This window comes from Astatotilapia calliptera, chromosome 3 (assembly GCF_900246225.1).
Source record: "Astatotilapia calliptera chromosome 3, fAstCal1.2, whole genome shotgun sequence".
In the NCBI taxonomy this organism is placed as follows: domain Eukaryota; kingdom Metazoa; phylum Chordata; class Actinopteri; order Cichliformes; family Cichlidae; genus Astatotilapia; species Astatotilapia calliptera.
Window position 1 is genome coordinate 31,223,554 of NC_039304.1, and position 24,905 is coordinate 31,248,458.

The following is a 24,905-nucleotide window of genomic DNA, read 5'->3' on the forward strand; positions in this document are numbered from 1 at the left end:
AAATTACAAACACCTGGTGCTGCAAGAGTTAATAGTCTCAATACCCAAGGATAAGCACAAGAGCATGACTGATATGATGAAACTGGGATTTTGTTGCACTTAATTATCGCAAACACAACCAAAACTAAACAGAAACTAATCAAAACTAGACTAAACTGAAACTAAGGATTTTCAAAAAATAAAAACTAGACTAAACTAGCAAACAATTGGTAAAAACTAATTACAACTGATATAAAATTGAAAATCTGAAGTCGAAGCTAAATAAAAATAAAAACTAATGAAAATTGCAAAACTATTAAAACCCTGGTCCAGACTAAGATGGCGTTGGACATCTTCAGGGCAGAAAAGGGTTGGTGTGACCAAGGTGTGGTTTGGCTTGTTGTATGTATATTTCAAGATGATATGGCTCTGGATGGACCAGTTACCAGGGCATGGAAGGAGGACGGACTCATTAAATGAGGAGAAGGAATTTTCTGGGATTGGAAATCCTCTGGGTGAGTGGTTGACTAAAAGCATGCATAAAATAAAAGCTATTTTTTGTTATTGATTGGTAATAGATTGATAATTGGCCACATTTACAGCTGTATTGACTTGTTGTGGACGTAGTCTACTTCTTTTTTTCTTTTTCTTTTTTTTTCTTTTTTTTTGACTATAGAAAATATTTAATTATTTAATGCTAAGTTCAGTGTTAATTGTCACCATTTGTTATATCTTTGAAAATGAATTATGTTCCAGTTTTCAGCTGTGTTCATGGCCAAATGAGCAATTAGAAGGTGTGATCTTAGACACAAAATGTAAGCAGTTTCCTGACAGACATTACTCAAGCAATTAATTAATGACAAAAATTATCATTACGCACTGCCAAGTGGCAATTCCCAGGTTTGAAAAATTAGACCAGGTGGAATAAACTTGAGTTGTTTCTTTTTTTCTTTTTTTTTTCTTCTTTTTTTTTTGCCTGTCCCGTTTGGCTCTTTTGCCATCAGAATTGTTGTCTAAAGGCAAAGAAAGATGCCCAACGGATTTACTTTACCAAATTGACCATCCCAGCCTTGCCGTAATGGTCCATTTGATTCACCTTTTATAGTTTATTTTATTTTCACTTACTGAATACGGGACAGACTTGACTGGGGGAAAGAAGGGGAGAAAGAAAGAGGGAAAGAGAAACAGCTGAGAAGAGGGACGGGGGAGAAGGGCAAAAGACAAAAACCAACAGAACGGGCAGAGAAAAAAAATGCATATATCAATCACCTGGATCACCTGCTGAGAAAGAAAAAAGAAAACAAGCAGAAGAGAACAAGAGCAACAGAACAAACAACACCACAATGATACATGGGAATACGACAGCAAATACCAAACACTAAACACCACTGTGCAGCACACAAGACCAACAGAACACAGTGTGCCCTGAGGTAGGAGCCAAAAAGGGTGCAGTTTGTGGGTGTGATCACCCGTGTGTACACCTGTGAGCATGGACGCGCTTGTTTTTTGTTTTTTAAAAGGTTCCTTCTTGTAATAATCTGCTAGAGGGTGTGGGGGGGCCACAGCCCCGTCCTCCAGGGCATGAAGCAGGTATGGAGGAGATCAAAACTCCAGACATCCAGAGGCCCCCAGAACACAAGAGACCAAGGAAGACCAACAGAGGGGCAGCCGCGCCACTGTCCCAGAAAGAGCTGAGGAGAGTCCCAGATGAGGGCTCACTCAGCCAGGGGGAGTTGCAGTGACGCGCCCGTGAGCTCCGCCGGCAGCCAGCCGCGCCTGAGTGACCGAGCCCCAGGCCGAGAGGCCGGGGGCACCCCACCTCCGAGGTGGCCCGAGCGAGCCCCAGGCTCCAGGCCCCGATGGGCGGCCGCCAAGGAGTGAGCCGGTGTGTACCTGGATGCCCATCCCCGGACACAGAGAGCCACCAACGCACCGATGTCTGAGGGGGTCCGCCACTGGCAGGGGAAGTGGTGGTAGGGGGAGATAGGCCTCCAAACCTTGGAGGGCCTGAGATGTCCCCAGAGAGGTGGCGCCTGACACCCAACCTGACATATAGACACAGACATACAGGCACACACAGATACAAACATCCATTCCCACCCTCATGCTCTCATATGCACTTACTCCACACTCAACCACCGTGGAGACAGACATAAAGAGACGCTGTACACACGATCACACTCCCCAAGCGTACTCTACAAACCGGGTCTAGGTACCCTTGCCCCTGAGGGGGGGAACTGCACCCAGACCCAGGTGGTGTTGCCCTTTTCCCTGCGGTGGGGGGAGGCAGACCGCCCCGACTCCGCAGCAGCAGGAAGGCCCCACACTCCAGACCGCAGTCGGACGGCCAACTCCTCCTCCTAGCCCCCCCCGCTCCAGCAGGTCGCAGAGAACGGGGGTGAGAGAAGACTCCAAACCTCCCTCCACTCGCTCATTGTAGTGTTGATGCATTTGTGTTCTAAGGTGCATTTAAAACCCAGGAGGGCATGGAGCTGCCTGCCAGAGAGCAGCAGGTAAGCGCATGGTCCCTCCTGCTAGCCCTCAATGTCTATGTGTATTTAAAATTGAGAGGTGGGCAACGACGCCAGGGGTGGGGTGTACACCCTGATGGTACTTTGGATTCCGTGTATCGTGCCCACCCCCAAGATCCTATATGTATGTGTAATGAGAGTGTGAGTAATGTGAATGTCTAAGTTGTGGGATAAAATTGAGGCAGAGGCAGCCAGAAGGGGACGGGGGGGGGGGGGTAGCCTCCTCTGCACCCTGGTGACATACCCCTACTCCAAGGTCCTGCATGTGTGGGTGGTTGTGGTGGAGCGGGAAGAGGGAGGCAGCTGGAGATGGGGAGGGAAGGAAGGGAGGGGCAAGTGACCCCTCCCTGGGGCCAGCTCCCCCGCTGACCCCAGTAGGCACCCCCATACTCCGCGACCCGCCAGGGAAAGGGGGCCCAGGCCCATCCAGACCGGGGCCCAGTGCAGCAGCGCCTCCCGGCCCCACAGAGCCCGGGACAGTCCACCCAACCCCACCACAGAGAAAACTGCACCCACCCCACCATCCACTCATCTTCCAGACTACATAAGACAATAAACACCCAGGCTGAGATCTTCCTCCACCTCTCCTGTATCTCCCCCTCCTGCAGAGGGAGCTCCTGAGGAGAGGAAAGCTCCTGCAAGATGTGACAATCTCCCCCACCAGTTGAAGAGCCCCCCAGGTGGCTCGATGCACCGGCGGCACCCTGCTCCAGGGCTGGGCCCCCATTCACCCACCCGCCCACAACCCCGGCAACACACCAACCAGGACCCAAGCCCCCGAGGCCCGGTCCGGGTCCCAGCCCAGAGACGGAGCGCCCCCAGAACCTCACGCTCATCCCGGACCCACCCAGGGGCAGCCAGGCTACCAGGTCAGTAACCCACGTCCGTCAGCACAGACCCTCCCCTAGCCCCGCTGCACGCAGCCGCGAGGAAACAGTCACCTGAGAGCCAACAGAGCCCCTAACCGGACATGACCGCTACCCCGGGTTGAGCCCCCCCAAGGAAGATGCCTCCGGGGAACCCCCCGACGCCCTAAGCCTGTCCCTACTCCCACACCAATCACAACAGTGAAGGCGGGACCAAACTATGACCCCCCACCCCCACTAGGTGATGGAGCTGATCAAAGGAGCCCAGAGCAATTGATCTGATGTGGTGGCAGAGGCTGTATCAAGGCTAATGTAATCTAATAGATAATTTCTATATTGGTTAGAATTAAGATTATTTTTATATTTCCAGTTCATGAGGACTGTTTTCTTGGCTATGCATAGGGCAGTGAAAACCATATGGGCTATATTCTTTTCTGAAGTGACATTATCTAAGCTGCCCAACAAACACACTAAGGGGGAAGTTGGAATGTTACATTTCAGACACTTCGATAAGTCTTCACATATCTCGCGCCAAAACTTCTGAACTGGTGGACAGAACCAAAGAGCGTGGATATAATTGTCCGGTGAATTGGTTTGGCAGTGTGAGCAGTTGTTGGTAGACGTAAAGCCCATCTTGAACATCCGATGACCTGTATAGTGCACTCTATGTAATATTTTGTATTGAATTAATTGAAGACTGGGATTTCTAATTAGATGAAAGTAGAGCTGGGCGATATGAGATTTTTTCATATCACGATATGTTTTTTTTCATTTCAGGCGATAACGATATCCATCACGATATAAGCCAAATAACTATTTGTAAGATTTAAATGTGCCGTTGCTCACAAGTAAAATGTGAAATAATCAGCAGCTTGTTTTGATTTAAATATTTATTTCCCATAATAAGTTCAACAGGGTAGATGTACTTAAGGAACATGAGACTTTTTCAGATAAATAAAGGCAAATATTGCAAACTACACAAAAGGCAGCCGCTAAAGCGTCTAAGTTTCAAAATAGAACAAACGAAACAGACTAAATTGTCAATTCCACTTAGAAACAAAATATTAATTCTAAAAATAAATCTTAGTTTGTTTTACAGAAGAACAGACAAAACTGACTAACTTTTGTCAATATCAAATAAACTGAGAACTAAAAGGGAATTCTCAATCTCTCCTTGTTGTATAGCTTAGCTTTTCAAACAGTTTTAACAGTTACTTTAGTCTGACAAAAGCCGAATGACGAATTAGCGCTTCCAGTCAGAGACTGAGGCTACGTCCACACGTACACGGGTATTTTTGAAAACTGAGATTTTCCGTTTTCGTTTTAAAAAATAATCCCGTCCACACATAAAGGCAGAAATGAAGGAAAACCCTGCTATGAACATGCCAAAGCAGCAGGTGGCGCTAGATTCCTAACCGTGCCGAAATGTTGGCCAATCAGAAGTCTAGAAGCCTCGGTGGGAAAAAGTAAACAAAGCTGGGGCATAGAAGCAGAACCGAGTCGTATGTGTGGACGGACAGTAACTGTGTGTATATGTAAGCATTTAAACACTGCAGAGAGTAGAATTAACAGTAACAGTATTGTAGAAATTCATTTCACCGAAACAATAACGTGGCGCACAGTGTGACGCATGCACCAGTTTATTGTATTTCCAGACTTGCTTTCGGCACAATTTACAGTGCACGCTACTCTGTTTTTTGTCAGACTTGAAATAGCTGAAATACCTTCACACTACGGAACTTCTATGGCTCTTCCGTTCGACAATCTCTCCGGCATTGGAACCATCATCTGTTTTCTCTTCGGTCACGCTCGGTTGATTTTTCTAGTCGGCACACTCATTTCCTCCATTACCCGCTGGCTGCTTCCCAAACAAACACACGTGCGGCTTGGCACTTGTGCTGTACGTAACAAGTCACGCGACGTGACGCTGCGGCTGTGATTGGTTCGGCTCTGCGCTACTGAATTTGGATCGGCTGACCTTTTTTTTTTATTTTTTTATTTTATTTTTTTTTTTTAAGAGAACAAGAGCGGCGAGGTCTATCGCGATAGCTTAATTTCTCTATCGAGTAAAAGTTATATCGCGATACATATCGTTATCGTTCTATCGCCCAGCTCTAGATAAAAGGTTTTTAAGCAAATCTGAGACCAGAAGTTTAGGTCTAAGTTAACTGATAAATCCGCTTCCCATTTTGCAATAGGAAGTGATATTGATTCATCTGTTTTAGAAAGCATTCTGTATATTTTGGATAGTAATTTGTTTTAAGAGTAAGAAATTGAACCACACTTGGTGGTGTTTGTAGTTCAACTTGACCCGGTTTAAATTTCTTTTTTACTATGGTTTTAATTTGTTGATATTCTAAAAATCTTTTCTTGTTGATCCCATATTTTGTAACTAGTCCGTCAAATGAAATAAATTCTGTTCCTTCTAGTATATGTTCTAAATATTTGATTCCTTTACCACTCCAATCTGAAAAGTTTATCATATTATTGTTTTGTAATATGTCAGGGTTGTTCCAGATAGGTGTACGTTTGCATGGGATTAATGAAGACGCCGTCAATTTTAGAAACTCCCACCATGCTGTCAGAGAAGAGCTGATGTTGATGCTTTTAAAGCATTTTAAAGCATTCATGACGTAGTCTACTTCATGTTTAAGCACTCTAATTAACAGATTGAACATAGAGACATTAAAGGAAGAGTATGCAGCGCCACCCTGTCAGATGCCAGTCACGGTGGGGCTCAGTGATGAATCAGGTGAGCTGGATTCATGGCTGAATCAAGACAAAGATTCCCCTGCTGTGGTCAGTAAGGGAAAAGCAGGGGGAAATAAAATTTAAAAGAGGCATTTATAAACGTTTATGTGTCAAGTTTATAAACGGGATAAAAGGGGGTGTTTTACTGTTATTTTAGCATCAGCATTATTGTTACATCAGAATCATATAACAAGCATTGTTACATTACATTGTTATACATTAACATTTGTATTACAGTGATTGTTATAACCTCAGGTTAATCTTCTATTTACAGGTGTCAGGATAATCATATGATCTTTCATTGCAGGTGTAACCATGATCATTTTTATACATATTGCAGTTTGTTGCTCATTATAGAGTTGTGCTCAAGTTAATAAGGGTTAAAAGCTACGGTCAACGCGATGTTTGGCTGATCTATGGACTGGAGTGACTTCGAGCATAGAAGGCCGCACGCGCTTACATAACACTGATATCATGTTTTTCTTGGTGATCTTTTATTCAGTTATATCTTTTGCTAAGTTTTAAGTAGGGGCAGTTAATTAAACGACATTCATTTAATATTACATACCTGATTCAGAGCATTACACACAGATCAACTTAACAATCTGCAAAACCTTGTAGCTGCAATATTGTGTCTCTATAAGGGACAGTTGGCTCCAGGAGATAAGTGGGAGTCAGTGCCTGTCCTCGAGGAGGAGAGAATCTTCCTTTGCTGTGTCAAAAGTAGTCAACAAGTTCATATTCAAGTGAAGTTCATATCATTACAGGTTTTGTTTCTTGGCAATTCTGCAGACGCAGGCTCTGGGCGGAGCCAGGAGTTGAATAGATCTAACATGACAATTAAATTGGTTTCATTTCCTGGCACAGGCTGACAGGACTGGAGCAAAGACACTGGATAGGAGGAGGTCTCATACCTTCTAAGATAGGAGGTCACTAACCTTTTCTTTTGATTTTCTAGCTCCGTTGATTTGACACATGGGAATGTGTCAAAAAAGGGGGGGAAGTTGAGTTTTAACATCAAACAAGGATTATATGAACATTTTTATGACTTCATTTGTGTTTTAATGACGTAGGTATGGTAAAGCTTAAGCTAATAGAGGTTTCCGGACTTTTTAGAGATCCAGTGAGAAGCATAAATCATTATTTCCATGTTTATGCATTAATCATTGAAATGAACTGAATAGCATTTAGATGATAAAATGCCTGTGTTCATGAGAAGCTGAGTACCACACTGGAGAGGAAACCGTGGGACAGTAGGCGGAAGCAAACACATGATTTTTGGGGGGCAAATGTTAGAATTAAAAATGGCTAATTTGTTTTTGATGTCTTTTGTTAAAATGAGTGGTTTTAATAATAATTTTCAGGCACACTGTGGTAGGACTCGACTTAAGCGGTCAAAGAAGTGCAGGAGACTGATGCTGTCCAGTGTAGCAAGTGATTTATTCACCATTCTGTGGCCCAACAATATTTACAAAGAAACAAATAAGAAACTCAACTCTATAATTAACTCAATTCAAATAAACATAACTGAACTTAAATCAACGGAAATTAAGGTCAAACTGCACACAGCTACACTGACCTGAACCATTCTTCCGAAACACCTGAGTTCGTCTGCTTAAATAGTCCCCTTAATCAAACACTTTCTCCTCTGGACTATTCCATTCAGTAGGTAGGTGAGATGAACATGATTATATTCATCCTCTACTACTCCTCTTGACTGGCAACATAAACTCTGGTGTAATCAATACATATCACAACATTAACTCTATTTCTTTATAAACCCTTTAAAATCAACTTTATTAAATTATAAGAATTCTTCCCCTCCTGCACTTGGTCCCTTCCTGTGACCTCAGATGAACCCAGAAGGTATAAAGCAGGAAGTAGAACTACATTTCCTCCTTTTCCTTCTGGAAGACAGGTAGGTAAAGGTAAGTTCAAAACAATACAAATTAACAGTTGAAAGAAATAACATGTTAACTTAACAAACTTGTATGAATTGATTTAAACCAAGATGTTATATTATATAATCTGTAAAAGTGCAGAACATAAACAAACCCGGGATAATAGATGTTTGCCTATTGCAGATTACATGTGAAATATGGTTAAATCAAAACAAGAATGTTAACTAAGAATGTAGACAAATGGTCTTCTCACCCACTTTGTCACACACACACTGCAAATGTGCTTATAATGAGTTGGCACTCGGTCTTTTGAAGGTCATAAGCTTCGTTCGGCGTGATGGTCCGGACTGATAAAGTGTAGGAAATGCCTTGAGTACAGAGGGCTAAATGCAAACACGCTTACACACACATAGGATATGATTAGAATAAGTCCCTGGGACATTCTGAATATTCTAAACCAATTCTGAATCACCAGAAGATCAGTAGATAACAACATTAGATTATTAGAGCTAGGTATAGAGTTTTGGTTTTCTGTCTCTTACAGAGAAAGGAACAGACACCAGACGAGGTCACAAATATACGAGGATCCTTCGCAACAGAGACAGACACAGTGACTGCCGAGACACCAACTGGGTTCAAGTGTCATGGCGTTTGGGCTCCGATTAGTTACCTCAAAAGGATGGATCCCATAAACACAGCAATAACCATGAAGGGGTTGGCGGAAATCCAGGAACACCAGACCAATGAGGTTCGAGAGGCTCTTGGGCAAAAGGGGGACACTTTCCTGTTTCTTTTTCTGGGGGATACACAGGGCACACAGGACCCGAGGATACACAGATCGTTGTTTGAAATCGGGGCAGAATAATCCCCTGATCTGTGCAACGACTGAAGGGTTGTCTAACCCCTGAGGTTGAAGAAAGAAGAGCAGAGGATCACCCAACTGGAAGACACTGGTAGCTGCAGCAATAAAATAAAGGCTAAAAGCTCCTTGGACAGAGGTTCTAGTCTGAGTACGTCTGAAGAGTATAAGGTAGCACCAAAATAAAGCTGTGGGAGGACTGGGGAGTGTCATCTGTACCTGCTATTGTTGTAATAATAGTTTTTCTTGCATCTGAACTGCGCAAACTCAGAGGTCATCTCACATATGGTTCACCCAACAGGGGGACAAAGGGCCTCAGGAGTGAGAAGAGATGAACCTGGCCACACTGGATTACAGGGTGTAGGTGAGCTCTTTATTCTAAAGAGCTCATCAGGGGGAGTGTGGGATTATAATATTATTTTATGCCATGTTAGATCCCTAATTAAAGATTGTGAATTATTATGTAGTTTTAGTTTGCATTATTCTCCTGAATTAGAAGAAGGTGATAACTATTGCATTTGTTAAACTGATTTGCATTATATTAGACTGCTGATTTATTGTGAATGAATGATATTGTTTTATGATGCATTATACTGCTGAGTTATAAGAAATACTGTTCGCAGAAAGTCATCGCCTTATTTGTCTGATTAGAAGAGAACAGAACATACTGGAGTTTTCTGCCCCATCTCAGCAGGAGCAGATAAACAGTGAGCCAAGGTCGTAGCTTAGGCGCTGTGTGAGAGAAAAAATGTGAATGTTTAGGCTTTTATGATAAGGTGGGGGCCACTAGAGGCTATAAGAGTTTGATCAATGCTTAGGGATGGGTATTGATAAGATTTTAACGATTCCGATTCCATTTTCGATTCTGTTTAACGATTCGATCCTTTATCGATTCTCTTATCGATTCTTTTTTTTTTTAAAAAGGAGAACACTAAAGTCGATTAGCTTAGAACTGTGTTTTATATCTTCTCTTTGAACAAGATAGAAATTTAGGAGTAACATGGCTCTAACCCCCTACGGCTCTTCAATGGGGTGTCACAGGGTCCCCAGGAAAAAAAATGTATATGTAAAATAATAAAATAAATATTCTCCTGTAGCAATAACAAAGTTTAACATAAATTATTCTGTAGCAATTACACAAGAATATCCAGTAATGTCCTGCCTACAATTAAACACATTCACTTACCAAAGTGAAATTGGGGGCATCTGCTGTGGCAAATGGGTGCAAGCCTTTGACCACAAACTTAGTCACTGCTCGGTGACATTCGTCTATCCAGGCCTGAAAGGAGACGCTACCGGTAGACTGCAGCGAGAACTGCCAGCATCTGAGCCAGACTCTGTCTGTCTCATCATGGTCACTAAATGCAACGCACAGTAATAGCAGGTTTTGTAATAAGGTAAATCGCGCTAACATAATATGCAATGCTAATTGATTAGTTACCTGCAGTATTAACGGGAGAGGACGTGGAAACGCTACCGCTGCTGCTGGGTTGAGCTTCGCTAGTCCGGAGCGGATCAAAAACACGACATTCGTTGAAAGCAATCGCGTGTTTTTTGAGCAAATGCTTTTGCATGTTCGTAGTGTTTCCTCCCTCTGATGAAATCTCTACTTTGCAAGTATTGCACGTTGCCCTGTTGTCATCCTTTCTCATAAAGTGTAACCAAACTTTTGAGCGTTTGTGCCGCTCAGGCGCCGTGTTTCCTACTGGGTAAAAGACGCTACTCAACGTGATGACGTCATTCGGGGCGACTGGAATCAATAAGGGAATCGTTTTTAAAAGTGGCAAACGATTCCAAGGAATTGAAACAGTGGGAACCGGTTCTCAACAAGAACCGGTTTTCGATACCCATCCCTATCAATGCTCCACCATTTTGAGATCTGATGCTGTCTGCGTACGGTGTCCCCCGTAGCCGGTTACCAAGATTACGTGAAGTACCCTCAGAAGGTCTGCTAGATGATGTTAATGCAGCACTACGGGCAATACCTACAACCACGATTACCGACACTAACAAGCTGATCTACAATACGGCAGCAGTGATCAGTGAGATGCTTGGCTACAAGTTGAACAGCCACAAGGGGCAGTACCCTCCATGGAGAAGGAGGCTAGAGGGCAAGATCAAAGTAGCACGGAGGGAGGTTAGCCAACTAACGGAGTTGCAGAAAGGTGCGACAAATAAGGTGCCTAAGAAATACAGCAAGCTGTCCATACCTGAGGCCTTGTAAACTGCCAAGCAAAGACACACAGCCTTGGCCAGCCGCTTGAGGAGGTACACCAGAGAGATAGAAGGCAGGAGACCAGCTGTTCTCCACAGAACCAGCAAAGGTGTACTCTCAGTGGCAAGGAAACAATAATAATAATAAGAGAACAGCACCACCAAGGCTGGAGATGGAGCAATACTGGAAGAGCATATGGGAGAAGGACGCAACCCATAACGGCAATGCTCAGTGGCTAGAGGATCTGAGGGCAGACCACAGCGACCTCCCTGAACAGGGTCAAGTAAACATCACAGTGGCAGATATCCAAGAAAGGGTCTCCAGTATGAAGAGTTGGACAGCACCAGGGCCCGACATGGTTCACGCCTACTGGCTGAAGAAGCTGACTGCACTCCACGAGCGTCTGGCAGCACAAATGAACCAGCTGCTAGTTAACGAGAGACACCTGGAATGGCTAACCGAAGGCCGGACGGTCCTGATCCCCAAGGACCCCAAGAAGGGACCGGTCCCCTCCAACTACCGACCAATAACCTGCCTCAGTACTACATGGAAGCTCCTGTCAGGCATCATATCGGCTAAGATGAACAGGCACATGGGTCAATACATGAGCGGGACACAGAAAGGAATTGGCAAGAATACCAGAGGCGCAAAACACCAGCTACTGATAGACAGAACAATCAGCCGAGACTGCAAGACCAGACTGAGCAACCTGTGCACTGCCTGGATTGATTACAAGAAGGCCTATGACTCAATGCCCCACAGCTGGATACTGGAATGCCTAGAATTGTACAAGATCAATGGGACCCTAAGAGCCTTCATCAGGAACTCAATGGGGATGTGGCGTACAACACTAGAGGCCAACTCCAAGCCCATAGCACAAGTCACCATCAAGTGCGGGATCTACCAAGGAAATGCTCTGTCCCCACTGCTGTTCTGCATAGGCCTGAACCCCCTCAGTGAGATCATTAACAAGACTGGCTACGGATACCGACTACGGAACGGAGCAGTTGTCAGCCACCTCCTGTACATGGATGACATCAAGCTGTATGCCAAGAGTGAACGAGACATCGATTCACTGATCCACACTACCAGGCTATACAGCAATGACATTGGAATGTCGTTCGGACTGGAGAAGTGTAGTCGGATGGTAACAAAGAGAGGGAAGGTAGTCAGAACTGAGGGGATTGAACTACCAGAAGGCAACATTGCAGACATAGAGGACAGTTACAAGTACTTGGGGATCCCGCAGGCGAATGGGAACCATGAAGAGGCCGCTAGAAAAGCTGCAACCACCAAGTACCTGCAGAGGGTCAGGCAAGTCCTGAGGAGTCAGCTGAATGGTAAGAACAAGATCCGGGCCATCAACACGTACGCCCTGCCCGTGATCAGGTACCCTGCTGGGGTAATAGGCTGGCCAAAGGAGGAGATAGAAGCCACTGACATAAAGACAAGAAAGCTCCTTACCATGCATGGAGGGTTTCACCCCAAGTCCAGCACCCTGAGGCTGTACGCTAAGCGGAAGGAAGGGGGCCGGGGACTGGTGAGTGTCAGCACCACAGTCCAGGATGAGACAAGGAACATCCAAGAATACATTGGGAAGATGGCCCCAACTGACCGAGTGCTCAGTGAATACCTCAGGCAGCAGAAACCCAAGAAAGAGGAGGGAGACGAGGAACCATCATGGAAGGACAGAGCCCTGCACGGTATGTACCACCGGCAGATAGAGGAGGTGGCTGATATCCAGAAATCCTACCAGTGGCTGGACAAAGCTGGACTGAAAGACAGCACAGAGGCACTAATCATGGCAGCACAAGAACAAGCTCTGAGCACAAGATCCATAGAGGCTGGGGTCTATCACACCAGGCAAGACCCCAGGTGCAGGCTGTGTAAAGATGCCCCAGAGACAATCCAGCACATAACAGCAGGGTGCAAGATGCTAGCAGGCAAGGCATACATGGAACGCCATAACCAAGTGGCCGGCATAGTGTACAGGAACATCTGTGCCGAGTATAACCTGGAAGTCCCGAGGTCAAAATGGGAGATGCCCCCAAGGGTGGTGGAGAATGACCGAGCTAAGATCCTGTGGGACTTCCAGATACAGACGGACAAAATGGTGGTGGCTAACCAACCGGACATAGTGGTGGTAGACAAACAGAAGAAGACGGCCGTAGTGATCGATGTAGCGGTTCCGAATGACAGCAATATCAGGAAGAAGGAACACGAGAAGCTGGAGAAATACCAAGGGCTCAGAGAAGAGCTCGAGAGGATGTGGAGGGTGAAGGTAACGGTGGTCCCCGTGGTAATCGGAGCACTAGGTGCGGTGACTCCCAAGATAGGCGAGTGGCTCCAGCAGATCCCGGGAACAACATCGGAGATCTCTGTCCAGAAGAGCGCAGTCCTGGGAACAGCTAAGATACTGCGCAGGACCCTCAAGCTCCCAGGCCTCTGGTAGAGGACCCGAGCTTGAAGGATAAACCGCCCGCAGGGGCGTGCTGGGTGTTTTTTATATATATATATATATATATATGTATATATATATATATATATATATATATATACACATGCGGGACCTGTCGGTGGTCTGGATAGCATTTGGAGCTTCGCTAGCAACCCGGCATTTCATCTCCGACAAAGTTATCCCCAAGAGAAGTAAAGCAAGTGTGTAAGTCCATCTCTGAATGTTTGTAAAGCATTCCTGCGTTAAGCTTAACAAGCGACTGCCTCTTCTTGCTGCTACTTCAATCATGAAACTGCTTAATGATCAGCTGATCGGCTTTTCTGTCGCGAGTCCATCTCTGGTTTGTTTTTGGCCCACTTTGCACCAGAAAGAGGAAACCAGCGGCTGAACAACAGCAGCACGTTTAAGCTTGATCAGCTGTTGTTAGAATGTATTTAATATTACTTTCTACTCGAGGATCTTTTTCTACGCAGCTGACGCTGGTAACTGTGCAGGGGCGGATCTAGCAAAGTTTAGCCAGGGGGGCCGATAGGGCATTAACAGGGAAAAGGGGGCACAAAGACATACTTTTCTTTCTTATTCTCATTTAAAATGTCTAGCTTTTAATAAATAATTATCTGACACCCAAAGTTTTAATTTGATGTAAAATGAATAGAAGTCAATTACTGTATATAGTGACTATTAAGTCTAATATATACCCTAGTAAGCTATAGTACTTTTTCCTTTGGGAAGGTACCATCTGTGCAGTCTGCAATTTTGTTGAAGAAAGATGTTGAATCTATTTAATATTTCTTGAAAAATAATTGATTTCTGTGCATTTTTTTTTTCACACTGCATCAAATTAAGGTTGATTACGTCGATTAAGCATCATGAGGTGGAGCGTGAGGGGTGGTTCCCTATTTTTTATTTATTTATTTTTGTTGTTGCTGGGAGTTGGTACCCTATTAGTTAGGTTGCTTAATATTTACGCTAAGTACTCTTTAAAATACCAGAATAGGGAGGATGGTGTAGGTTTAAGTTTATTAGATTGATCAGTATTGCTGAACTATGAAATTTTTTTTTTTTTTTTGCATACAGGTATAACAGAATAGCTTTAGTGTAGTTGTTGTTTTAAACTTGAGTATGAACTTATACAAAATGCAGCAAGATATTAAAAAAAACAGTTTTGTTGATTAAAAAACACTATCGGATTCATATCGGTATCGGCAGATATCCAAATTTATGATATCGGTATCGGTATCGGACACAAAAAAGTGGTATCATGCCATCTCTAGTATGTATATATATATATATATATATTAGGGGTGCAACGATACACAAAATTCACGGTTCGGTTCGGTTCGATACTTTGGTGTCACGGTTCGATATTTTTTCGATACAAAAAAAATGTTCATGCCTTTTTAATTTGTCATTTATTAAAATTATAAATATATATTTTAACACAAAAGTACAGTTTTTAAATTTAACCCTAACCCTTGTGCGTGTTGTTTTTTAGCTCGTCATATTGCAGCCACAGAAATTATTTTGTCCATGAAACCATAAAGCTGCACTTTCTTTTTGCCTTATAGTCTGATTTGTCATAACTTCTCCGTTTTGTGGTAAGCTTTTCTTTGGCTGTCACTTCTTCACCCTGACCTGTCTTATTTGGCTCAGCAGAACTAAAATATATATCTGTCTGTGAAGGTTCTCAGTCATCCAGGTCATCGTAGTGAAATATATATCCTGCCGCACTCACATAAGCTCAGCGATTCTCTGCGCGATCAACCTCTCACATGTTTAAGCTGCGGGAGATTTCACTTGTCATGTTTGCATAGTAAGCTAACAATTAATAAGACGATGTCAGAGGAATTGGTGCACAAATTATCATCACTCACAGATCAGTGCTGTCGCTCTCTATACACAGTTCGCGCGATTGCAAAGTGAAAGCAAAAAAACAAGCGCAAATTCAAACACGATTTCAATATGTCACATATTGACAGTGGCTCACCCAATGACATAATTACCCAGCTACATTTCTGAAAGAATGCAAAAGCATTGACATATATTTTTCCTTCCTACAATAGCCCGACAGGCAGGGCAGAGATAGCCCCGGGACATCGGGCTAGCGATATTGCGAGCCCTGTATCTGATTGAGGAATCACTCATCTTTGGAAAAGAGAGTTTATTACAGAGAAATGTCTCTTTCCAAAATAAAAGCTATACTATCCGCTTCTTCTGGGCTATATTCTCAGCAGCATATTAAACATATCAGGTCTCCATAAGGAGAATCCTGTGCTAACAGCTGTCTAAATGACTCGGCTAAAGTTTGTAGCATGCATGCTGGTTGTTTTTGTCTTTGCACTAGGATGATGTCGGTGTAAATGTGCAGTCATATTCGTTGTGTTCCCACTAGTGCTTTCAGGTTAATCTCGTTGAAATAACCTTAACGCCACAACACGGCAAATCTCCGTTAACGAGCTACCCTATACAGAGGGGCTAGACGGCCACGTTAACGAGCTAACTGCGCTAACACACTAGCTCCCACCCATGTAATTGAGCATTGCATGGCACATCCAACATACTGTTTTACTTTAGTCCATGACTCGCTTACCTTCAGGGTCATACGTCACATGAAAACCAAAATAATTCCAAACGCCAGATCTGAATGAGGGTGGGGAGGTCCACTTCTGTCTCGCTAGCTTGCCCTGCGCTCTTCCTTCTGACCATGCTGTCTGTGTTGAGTGCTCAGTGAATCTGCGTTCGACTACTCCGCCTAGGCTGCACTCTCGAGCCTAGGCGGAGTAGTCAAATGCAGATTCACTGAGCACTCAACACAGACAGCATCGTCAGAAGGAAAGTTGATAAAATAAATTTTGTATTATTCTTTTTTTTTTCTCCCCTTTGGTTTTCTTTCTTTCTCTCCCCCTCTTTCTTTCATTCTTTCCCCCTGTCCTATCCCACAGTCATGTCTGTCCCGTTTGCAACTGAAAATAAAATAAATTCATAATTATAATAAAGGTCAATCAAATGGACCAATATGATGATCCACTTAAAATAAATCCTCTTGGCATCTTTCTTGGCCTCAAGACAACAATTCTGATGGCTATAGATCCAAACGGGACACAAAAAAAAAAAAAAAAAAATTGAAAAAAATTGTATTGTTCGATACGTATGCGTACCGAACCGAAAGCACTGTATCGAACGGTTCAATATCGATACGAATATCGTTGCACCCCTAATATATATATATATATATATATATATATATATTTGTATGTGTATGTATATATGTATATATATATATTTGTATGTGTGTGTATATATGTGTATGTGTGTATATATATTTTTGTATGTATATATATTAGGGGTGCAACGATATTCGTATCGATATTGAACCGTTCGATACAGTGCTTTCGGTTCGGTACGCATATGTATCGAACAATACAACATTTGTAATTTATTTTATCAACTTTCCTTCTGACGATGCTGTCTGTGTTGAGCGCTCAGTGAATCTGTGTTCGACTACTCCGCCTAGGCTGCACTGTCCAGCGCAGATCCACTGAGCGCTCAACATAGACAGCATAGTCAGAAGGAAGATCGCAGGGCAAGCTAGCAAGACAGAAGTTAAGCTCTCCTTGCAACATGGACCTCCCCCACCCTCATTCAGATCTGGCGTTTGGAATTATTTTGGTTTTCATGTGACGTATGACCCTGAAGGTAAGCGAGTCATGGACTAAAGTAAAACAGTATGTTGGATGTGCCATGCAATGCTCAATTACATGGGTGGGAACTAGTGTGTTAGCGCAGTTAGCTCGTTAACGTGTTGGCCGTCTAGCCCCATGCACGGGGCGATCGGCGGTAGATCGTTAACGGAGATTTGCCGTGTTGTGGCGTTAAGGTCATTTCAATGAGATTAACCTGAAAGCACTAGTGGGAACACAACGAATATGACTGCACATTTACGCCGACATCATCCTAGTGCAAAGACAAAAACAACAAGCATGCTACTAACTTTAGCCGAGTCATTTAGACAGCTGTTAGCACATGATTCTCCTTATGCTGCTGAGAATATAGCCCAGAAGAAGCGGATAGTATAGCTTTTATTTTGGAAAGAGACATTTCTCTGTAATAAACTCTCTTTTCCAAAGATGAGTGATTCCTCAATCAGATACAGGGCTCGCAATATCGCTAGCCCGACGTCCTGGGGCTAGCGATTTTTTCAGTCGGGCTACCAAAATCTATCTCTTCCCTGCCCGTCGGGCTATTGTAGGAAGGAAAAATATATGTCAATGCTTTTGCATTCTTTCAGAAATGTAGCTGGGTAATTATGTCATTGGCATCGGTGAGCCACTGTCAATATGTGACATATTGAAATCGCGTTTGAATTTGCGCTTGTTTTTTTGCTTTCACTTTGCAATCGTGCGAACTGTGTATAGAGAGCGACAGCACTGATCTGTGAGTGATGATAATTTGTGCACCAATTCCTCTGACATCGTCTTATTAATCGTTAGCTTACTATGCAAACATGACAAGTGAAATCTCCCGCAGCAAGCTTAAACATGTGAGAGGTTGATCGCGCAGAGAATCGCTGACCGTTATGTGAGTGCGTGTGTAAAAGCAGCAGGATTTATATTTTAGTTCTGCTGAGCCAAATAAGACAGGTCAGGGTGAAGAAGTGACAGCCAAAGAAAAGCTTACCACAAAACGGAGAAGTTATGACAAATCAGAGTATAAGGCAAAAAGAAAGTGCAGCTTTATGGTTTCATGGACAAAATAATTTCTGTGGCTGCAATATGACGAGCTAAATAACCAGGGCTGCACATAAGTGGTCCGCAGGTGCGCATTCGCTGTCAAAATAAAAAACACGCACAAGGGTTAGGCTTAAATTTAAAAACTGTACTTTTGAGTTAAAATATATATTTATAATTTTAATAAATGACAAATTAAAAAGGCATGAACATTTTTTTTTGTATCGAAAAAATATTGAACCGTGACACCAAAGTATCGAACCGAACCGTGAATTTTGTGTATCGTTGCACCCCTAATATATATATATATATATATATATATATATATATATATATATATATTGTATATGCTGCCTCTCGGCAGTGTCATCAGGAGGCATGGAGTGAACTTCCACAGTTACGCTGATGACACGCAGCTGTACATCTCCGTGTCTCCTGATGACACCAGACCAATGGATGCCCTTTTTAACTGTATCTTGGATATAAGATCTTGGATGGCAGAAAACTTTTTACAGCTTAACCAGGACAAAACTGAAGTTTTAATTGTCGGTCCTGAGGCTCAGAGAGAGAAACTCTTGTCTAAATTATAGGCATTTTCACTATGTCCTTCGCTACAAGTGAAAAACCTGGGTGTTATTTTTGACTCTGAGCTTGGTTTTATCCCACATGTTAAACATGTAACCAAAATTGGATTTTATCATCTAAAAAATATAGCCAGAGTCCGCCCTATTCTCTCTCGGGCCAACACGGAGATGCTGATGCATGCTTTTATTACCAGTCGCATTGATTACTGTAATGCCCTGCTCTCTGGTCTTCCTAAGAAGAATATTTCAAATTTACAACTCTTGCAAAACTCGGCAGCTCGTGTGCTGACGAAGACCAGAGGGCGGGCCCACATTACACCGGTTTTAGAATCGCTGCACTGGCTCCCCGTGTGTTTCAGGATCGATTTTAAAGTTCTTTTATTGGTTTTTAAATGTCTTAATGGTCTTGGGCCTTCTTATCTCTCAGATCTGCTTTTACCATACAAACCCTCGCGGACCCTGAGGTCCTCTGGTACTGGCCTTTTGATTGTCCCTAAAGTCAGGACACATACTCACGGAGAGGCAGCTTTTCAGTGGTATGGTCCTCGTCTGTGGAACAGCCTGCCGGAGGAGCTCAGGGCCGCAGAGAACGTACATGTTTTTAAGAACAGGCTCAAGACCCACCTTTTTAATTTAGCTTTTACTTAGCATTTATTTATTTTTTATGCTTATTTATTCTATCCTGTTATTCTATTATTAATTTAGGATTTACCTAATATTTTTTGATTTTATTCTTATTCATTTTTTAATCTTCTTACTCTATTTATATTTATATTTATATTGTATCCTGTTCTTATTTATTTTATCATTTTACCCTGTATATATCGTATTGCGTCATATCTCCAGTGTTTCCTCGGAGGGCGCTCTCTGCACCGGGGCTGTTATTGACCGTGGCTGCTGGGTCTCTGGGGTCCTCTCAGCCTGGTTGGGGGGCTCCTTGGCCTCCCTCCGGCTGTGTGCCCAGCCTGGAGGCTACGGTCTGTGACCGGCTCCCGGTGCAGACGGCTCCCTGTTATAATGTTTCCTCACTTGGCTCATGCGAGCCCAGCCCAATTTTTACTCTTTAAGTGTGCGCGTGTGTGTATGTGTGTGTGGGTGGGGGTGGGGGGATATATGTGTATTGAGAGTGTGGGGAGTGAGTTGGAGGGTGGGGTGGGCTGCTTTTAACTATGTAAAGCACTTTGTGCTACATTTTTTCTGTATGAAAAGTGCTTTATAAATAAAGATTGATTGATTGATTGATTGATTGATTGATTGAAACTATCAGGACAGAGTTTTGGTATGATTGTGTAACTGCATAATTATGCTTATGTACTTCTGGATAATGAGACAAACTAGCGTGTGGCGCTTCACTTTTTAATAAACTAAAAGACAGAAATGAGATTATAGGATCTGTAGTGTTGTTTATTCATATTATGGTACTTATCATTTGGGATATGTATTACTGTGTGCATACTTTATAAGAACAGATGAGATAAGGAGAGAGGAGATTAAAAAAATCTCTACCTTGCTGGTTTTATCAACGATGAAATGCTCAAGTATCTATGTAGCACGTACGTAATCTAATTCCACAACACAATGTGATGGGGGAAATCAGCTGTGTTTTGATGCCAATTTTATTTCGAATCTGGCGCGAACCGGCGAGCCAGTTCCTGAATCAGTCACATGGTACGGGCTGCCCGCGAGGCCTTGAACGTCACTGCATACGTAATCAAAGAAAGCCTCGATACGCGCTTTACAAAAACTCCCCCAAGATTAGCCGACACACGCTTCGAAGCTTTGACACACAGGACACATCACTACCAGTTGGTGGCGGTAATGAGTCGTTATTGCCAACCGCCGACAAACCACAAAGAAGAAGACGAAGTACTGCGCGTGCACACAGCGGAAAGTAGACTTACCGAGTAATGATTATAGCCACACTCATCATACTTGTTATCTACGACGGAGACTTTTGTGGTGTGACAAATATAGTGTGACTGTGCTGAGCTTTCTTACTGCTGCCCTTCTGGTCTCCGGCAGATCACGTTTATGTTTCTCATACGTGATTGGAAAGATATAGGCTCTCGTAGCTCGGACAGCTTGGTCTCTCTCCTAGTCCAACTACAAAACCGGCCTCCTCCGCTGGGGGATCTTTAGTTCGGGTTATTCTGAGAGGAGATCCAGAGTGAGTACATTATAATTTCTTCCTAAATCGATAACTGTCTACAGGGTTTCTTTCTCTTAGCTAATTTTGTTTACGGCTGTACGTTCTGTTCAGCCCCTGTCATTTTGTCTGCTTGGAGCTTCCAGCAGTTTAGGACCTTATATTTTTAATCATTTGTGTTCAGCTATTTGTTTTCCTTCAAATGAAGATGTTGTACTGAGTATTATGATTTGATGAGGTGGATAGAATACAACAGACTCAACATTTAATAAAAGAATCACCAACCAGTAATGTGTCTTTTAAGATGGCGCTGATCTAGCGGCAGGCTGTCGTAGCAGCTGTCTTCGTAAACACCCCCCCCCCCCCCCCCCCCCCAATTTCTTTTTGTTCCTGCGATATCTCTATATTTCTCTTTTTATATAATATTTATCCATCATAACTCTGTTTCTGCACTCAGTGAGTGCATGTTGTTTGTTGTATATTTCCTGCTATGACAACTTAGTTTTCCTCTGGGATTAATAAGGTTTTTCTGATTCTGATGTTGGTGCTGAACCTACGAGGCAAAATAATGCTACACAATACAATGGTCTGCAGTAGTGCCCTACAATAATACAATAAATTTAACTGGCTTAAATATAAAAATCTTTTTGCTGTCACAGGTGACTGGCAGCAGGCGAAGAGTCTGCTGGAGGAGCATCTCAGCACCTGTAGTCAGAAACATTGGTTCTTCATCGAAGGTGACAAAGAAAAATCGCCAACATTATTCTACAGACATTAATTGGTTGTTATTTTAATGATAATAATAACATCTAATTCTGTACACAGTGACATTTTGCTTGTTTATCCCAAATGAGAGACAAATCACTGCTGAAGAAAAATAATGTTCTCAACCTGCTTACATTAAATCAATGGATGGATGAAATTAGCCGTTTTTAACCCTCCCGAAAATAAGCTTCTCAAGGATCAGTTTTTGGTCCTGGATTTTTTGTAACCTTTACACACTCTACATGTTGTATAATAAAGTATCTATTAATATGTTCTAGTGTTGCACATGATACATTTTTCACAGCTGATACACAGTTGTGCTTTATTCCCTCTGATAATCTCTGATAGCGTATTTTGTAAATAGTATTACATCCTCTGCACACTTTGGCTGCTCTGAAAATGAAGGCAACAAACCAGAGAAGTTTGACTCCCTGGAAGAACTTATAAGTACACCTAGGGCTGCTCAATTAATCGAATTTTAATCACGATTACGATCTGGGCAACGATCATTAAAAATGACTGAGCCGATTATTAGCCCCTCCCTCGTTTATCCGCGACACCTTAAAGGCCGGTCCGTGAAAATATTGTCGGGCATAGATTCTTTAAAATAGCCATCCCTTGTATTAATTACTAATTTTCACACTAGGTGTGTGTGTGTTTTTGTATGTATGTATGTATGTATGTATAGATATATGTATGTATATGTACACTAAATAGGTTTTGTGAAGTGCATGTCACTGTTTTAGTTCTTTGTCATCATAGGCAAAAGAAGGGGAAGTGTGCTGAAACCTCTCCAAATTTATGACCTCAACAAAAACCAACCAATACCAGCAAGTACAGATGAACGACTTGTGATCCCTGTGGAGAAGACTTTCATCACTATGAAGAAGGCCAGAAGACGCCAGCGCATTGACAGTGGAGACAGAAGCTTCACGTGCAATCAGTGTGGAAAGGCTTTTACTCATAATAGCAGCTTAAAACAACACCAGCTTCTCCACACTGGCATTAAACCATTCAGCTGTGATCAGTGTGGAATGTCTTTTTCTGACAATAGCAACTTAAAAAGACATCAGCTCGTCCACACTGGTATTAAACCATTCAGCTGTGATCAGTGTGGACAGGCTTTCAACCAAAATAGCAAGTTAAAAAAACACCAGCTTCTCCACACTGGATTAAAACCATTCAGCTGTGATCAGTGTGGAAAGACTTTCACTGTGAATAGCAACTTAAAAAGACATCAGCTCGTCCACACTGGCATTAAACCATTCAGCTGTGATCAGTGTGGAAAGACTTTCACTCAGAGTGGCAGCTTAAAAAAACATCTGCTCATTCACACTGGATTAAAAGCATTTAGCTGTGATCAGTGTGGAATGGCTTTTACTCAGAATGGCAGCTTAAAAAAACATCAGCTCGCTCACACTGGATTTAAACCATTCAGCTGTGATCAGTGTGGAAAGACTTTCACTCAGAGTGGCAGCTTAAAAAAACATCAGCTCATCCACACTGGATTAAAAGCATTTAGCTGTGATCAGTGTGGAAAGGCTTTTACTGAAAATGGACATTTAAAAAGACATAAGCTCATCCACACTGGATTAAAAGCATTTAGCTGTGATCAGTGTGGAAAGACTTTTACTGAAAATGGCAACTTAAAACAACATCAGCTCATCCACACTGGATTAAAAGCATTTAGCTGTGATCAGTGTGGAAAGTCTTTTTCTCCGAGTAATGGCTTAAAAGAACATCACCTCGTCCATGCTGCAGATAAACCATTCCTCTGTGCTCAGTGTGGAAAGTGTTTCACTGAGAATGGCAAGTTAAAACAACATCAGCTCATCCACACTGGCATTAAACCATTCAGCTGCGATCAGTGTGGAAGGACTTTCACACAGAATAGCAGCTTAAAAAAACATCAACTCATACACACTGGATTAAAACCATTTAGCTGTGATCAGTGTGGAAAGTCTTTTACTGAAAATGGCAACTTAAAAAAACATCAACTCATCCACACTGGATTAAAACCATTTAGCTGTGATCTGTGTGGAAAGTTTTTTGCTCATGGTAACTGGTTAAAAGAACATCAGCTCATCCATACTACAGATAAACCATTCACCTGTGATCTGTGTGGAAAGTCTTTTACTCACAGCAAAAGCTTAAAAGATCATCTTCTCATCCACACTGGAATTAAATCATTTGTCTGTGGTCATTGTGGAAAGGCTTTTACTCAGAGTAAAACTTTAAAAGAACATCAGCTCATCCACACTGGAATTAAACCATTCAGCTGTGATCAGTGTGGAAAATCTTTTAATCGGCGTAGAAACTTAAGAAAACATCAGCTCCTCCACATTGGTGTTAAACCATTCACCTGTGATCAGTGTGGAAAATCTTTTAGCTGCATGAGTTCCTTGAAAGAACATCAGGCCATCCACACTGGCATTAAACCATTTGTCTGTTGTCAGTGTGGAAAGGGTTTTGGTTGCATGGATGCATTCAAAAATCATCAACTAATCCACACTGGAGTTAATTAATATTAATTATATATATATATATATATAAATATATATGTGTGTGTGTGTGTGTGTGTGTGTGTATATATATGCAATAGTTACATCCTTTTTACATAAGCCCTTTTCTACTCTGTAATATTCTTGTCAATTTTCTTGATATTTATTTATTATCCACTCTTTTAATCCTTGATATTTATAATTGATTGATCTTTATATATTAGTGCTATTTCCTAAATGTGTAAAATCTGTAACAGAATGTGTTGTTTGGAGTTTAGTCTGTCACTGTTGCTATTATTAGAATTTCTCTTGGAATAACTGTAATCCATATAATTTCCTTAAGGATTAATAAAGTATTCTGATTGTTTCAGGATTCATGACCTGCTATTTTCCAATGACAAGTCTGCTTACTTGTCTCTTTTGCTCGTTTCTCCTCCTCTTCTTTAATCTTTTTTCCTAAACTTAGGACCTGATGGCTTTGAACTTTTCTTGTCCATCTTCCATTGGTTTTACTTTTGTACTCCAATATGAACACCCATCCTCCAACTCGAGGATCACCACAACATAACTTAATAGACCTACACCTTAGTTCACAGATTCACTTTGTCTAGGGTTAATTTCT

General features: G+C 42.5%; 1 protein-coding gene across 3 annotated transcripts in view; it reads left to right on the plus strand.

Moving 5' to 3' along the window:
- The window catches only part of LOC113019240 (zinc finger protein 708-like), a 39,617-nt gene extending 15,148 nt beyond the window's left edge, over positions 1–24,469 (plus strand). Inside the window, exons 1-2 of one of the 3 annotated variants that reach the window (XM_026162801.1) lie at positions 21,679–21,754; positions 22,545–24,469. In XM_026162801.1, the coding sequence (XP_026018586.1) occupies positions 22,664–24,307 (1,644 nt within the window). In that variant the 5' untranslated portion in view covers positions 21,679–21,754; positions 22,545–22,663 and the 3' untranslated portion in view covers positions 24,308–24,469. Of the gene's footprint in view, positions 1–21,678; positions 21,755–22,544 lie in introns of those variants that run through there. The other 2 variants (XM_026162802.1, XM_026162800.1) reach the window with 2 other exon arrangements.
- Positions 24,470–24,905: the final 436 nt, after the last annotated feature.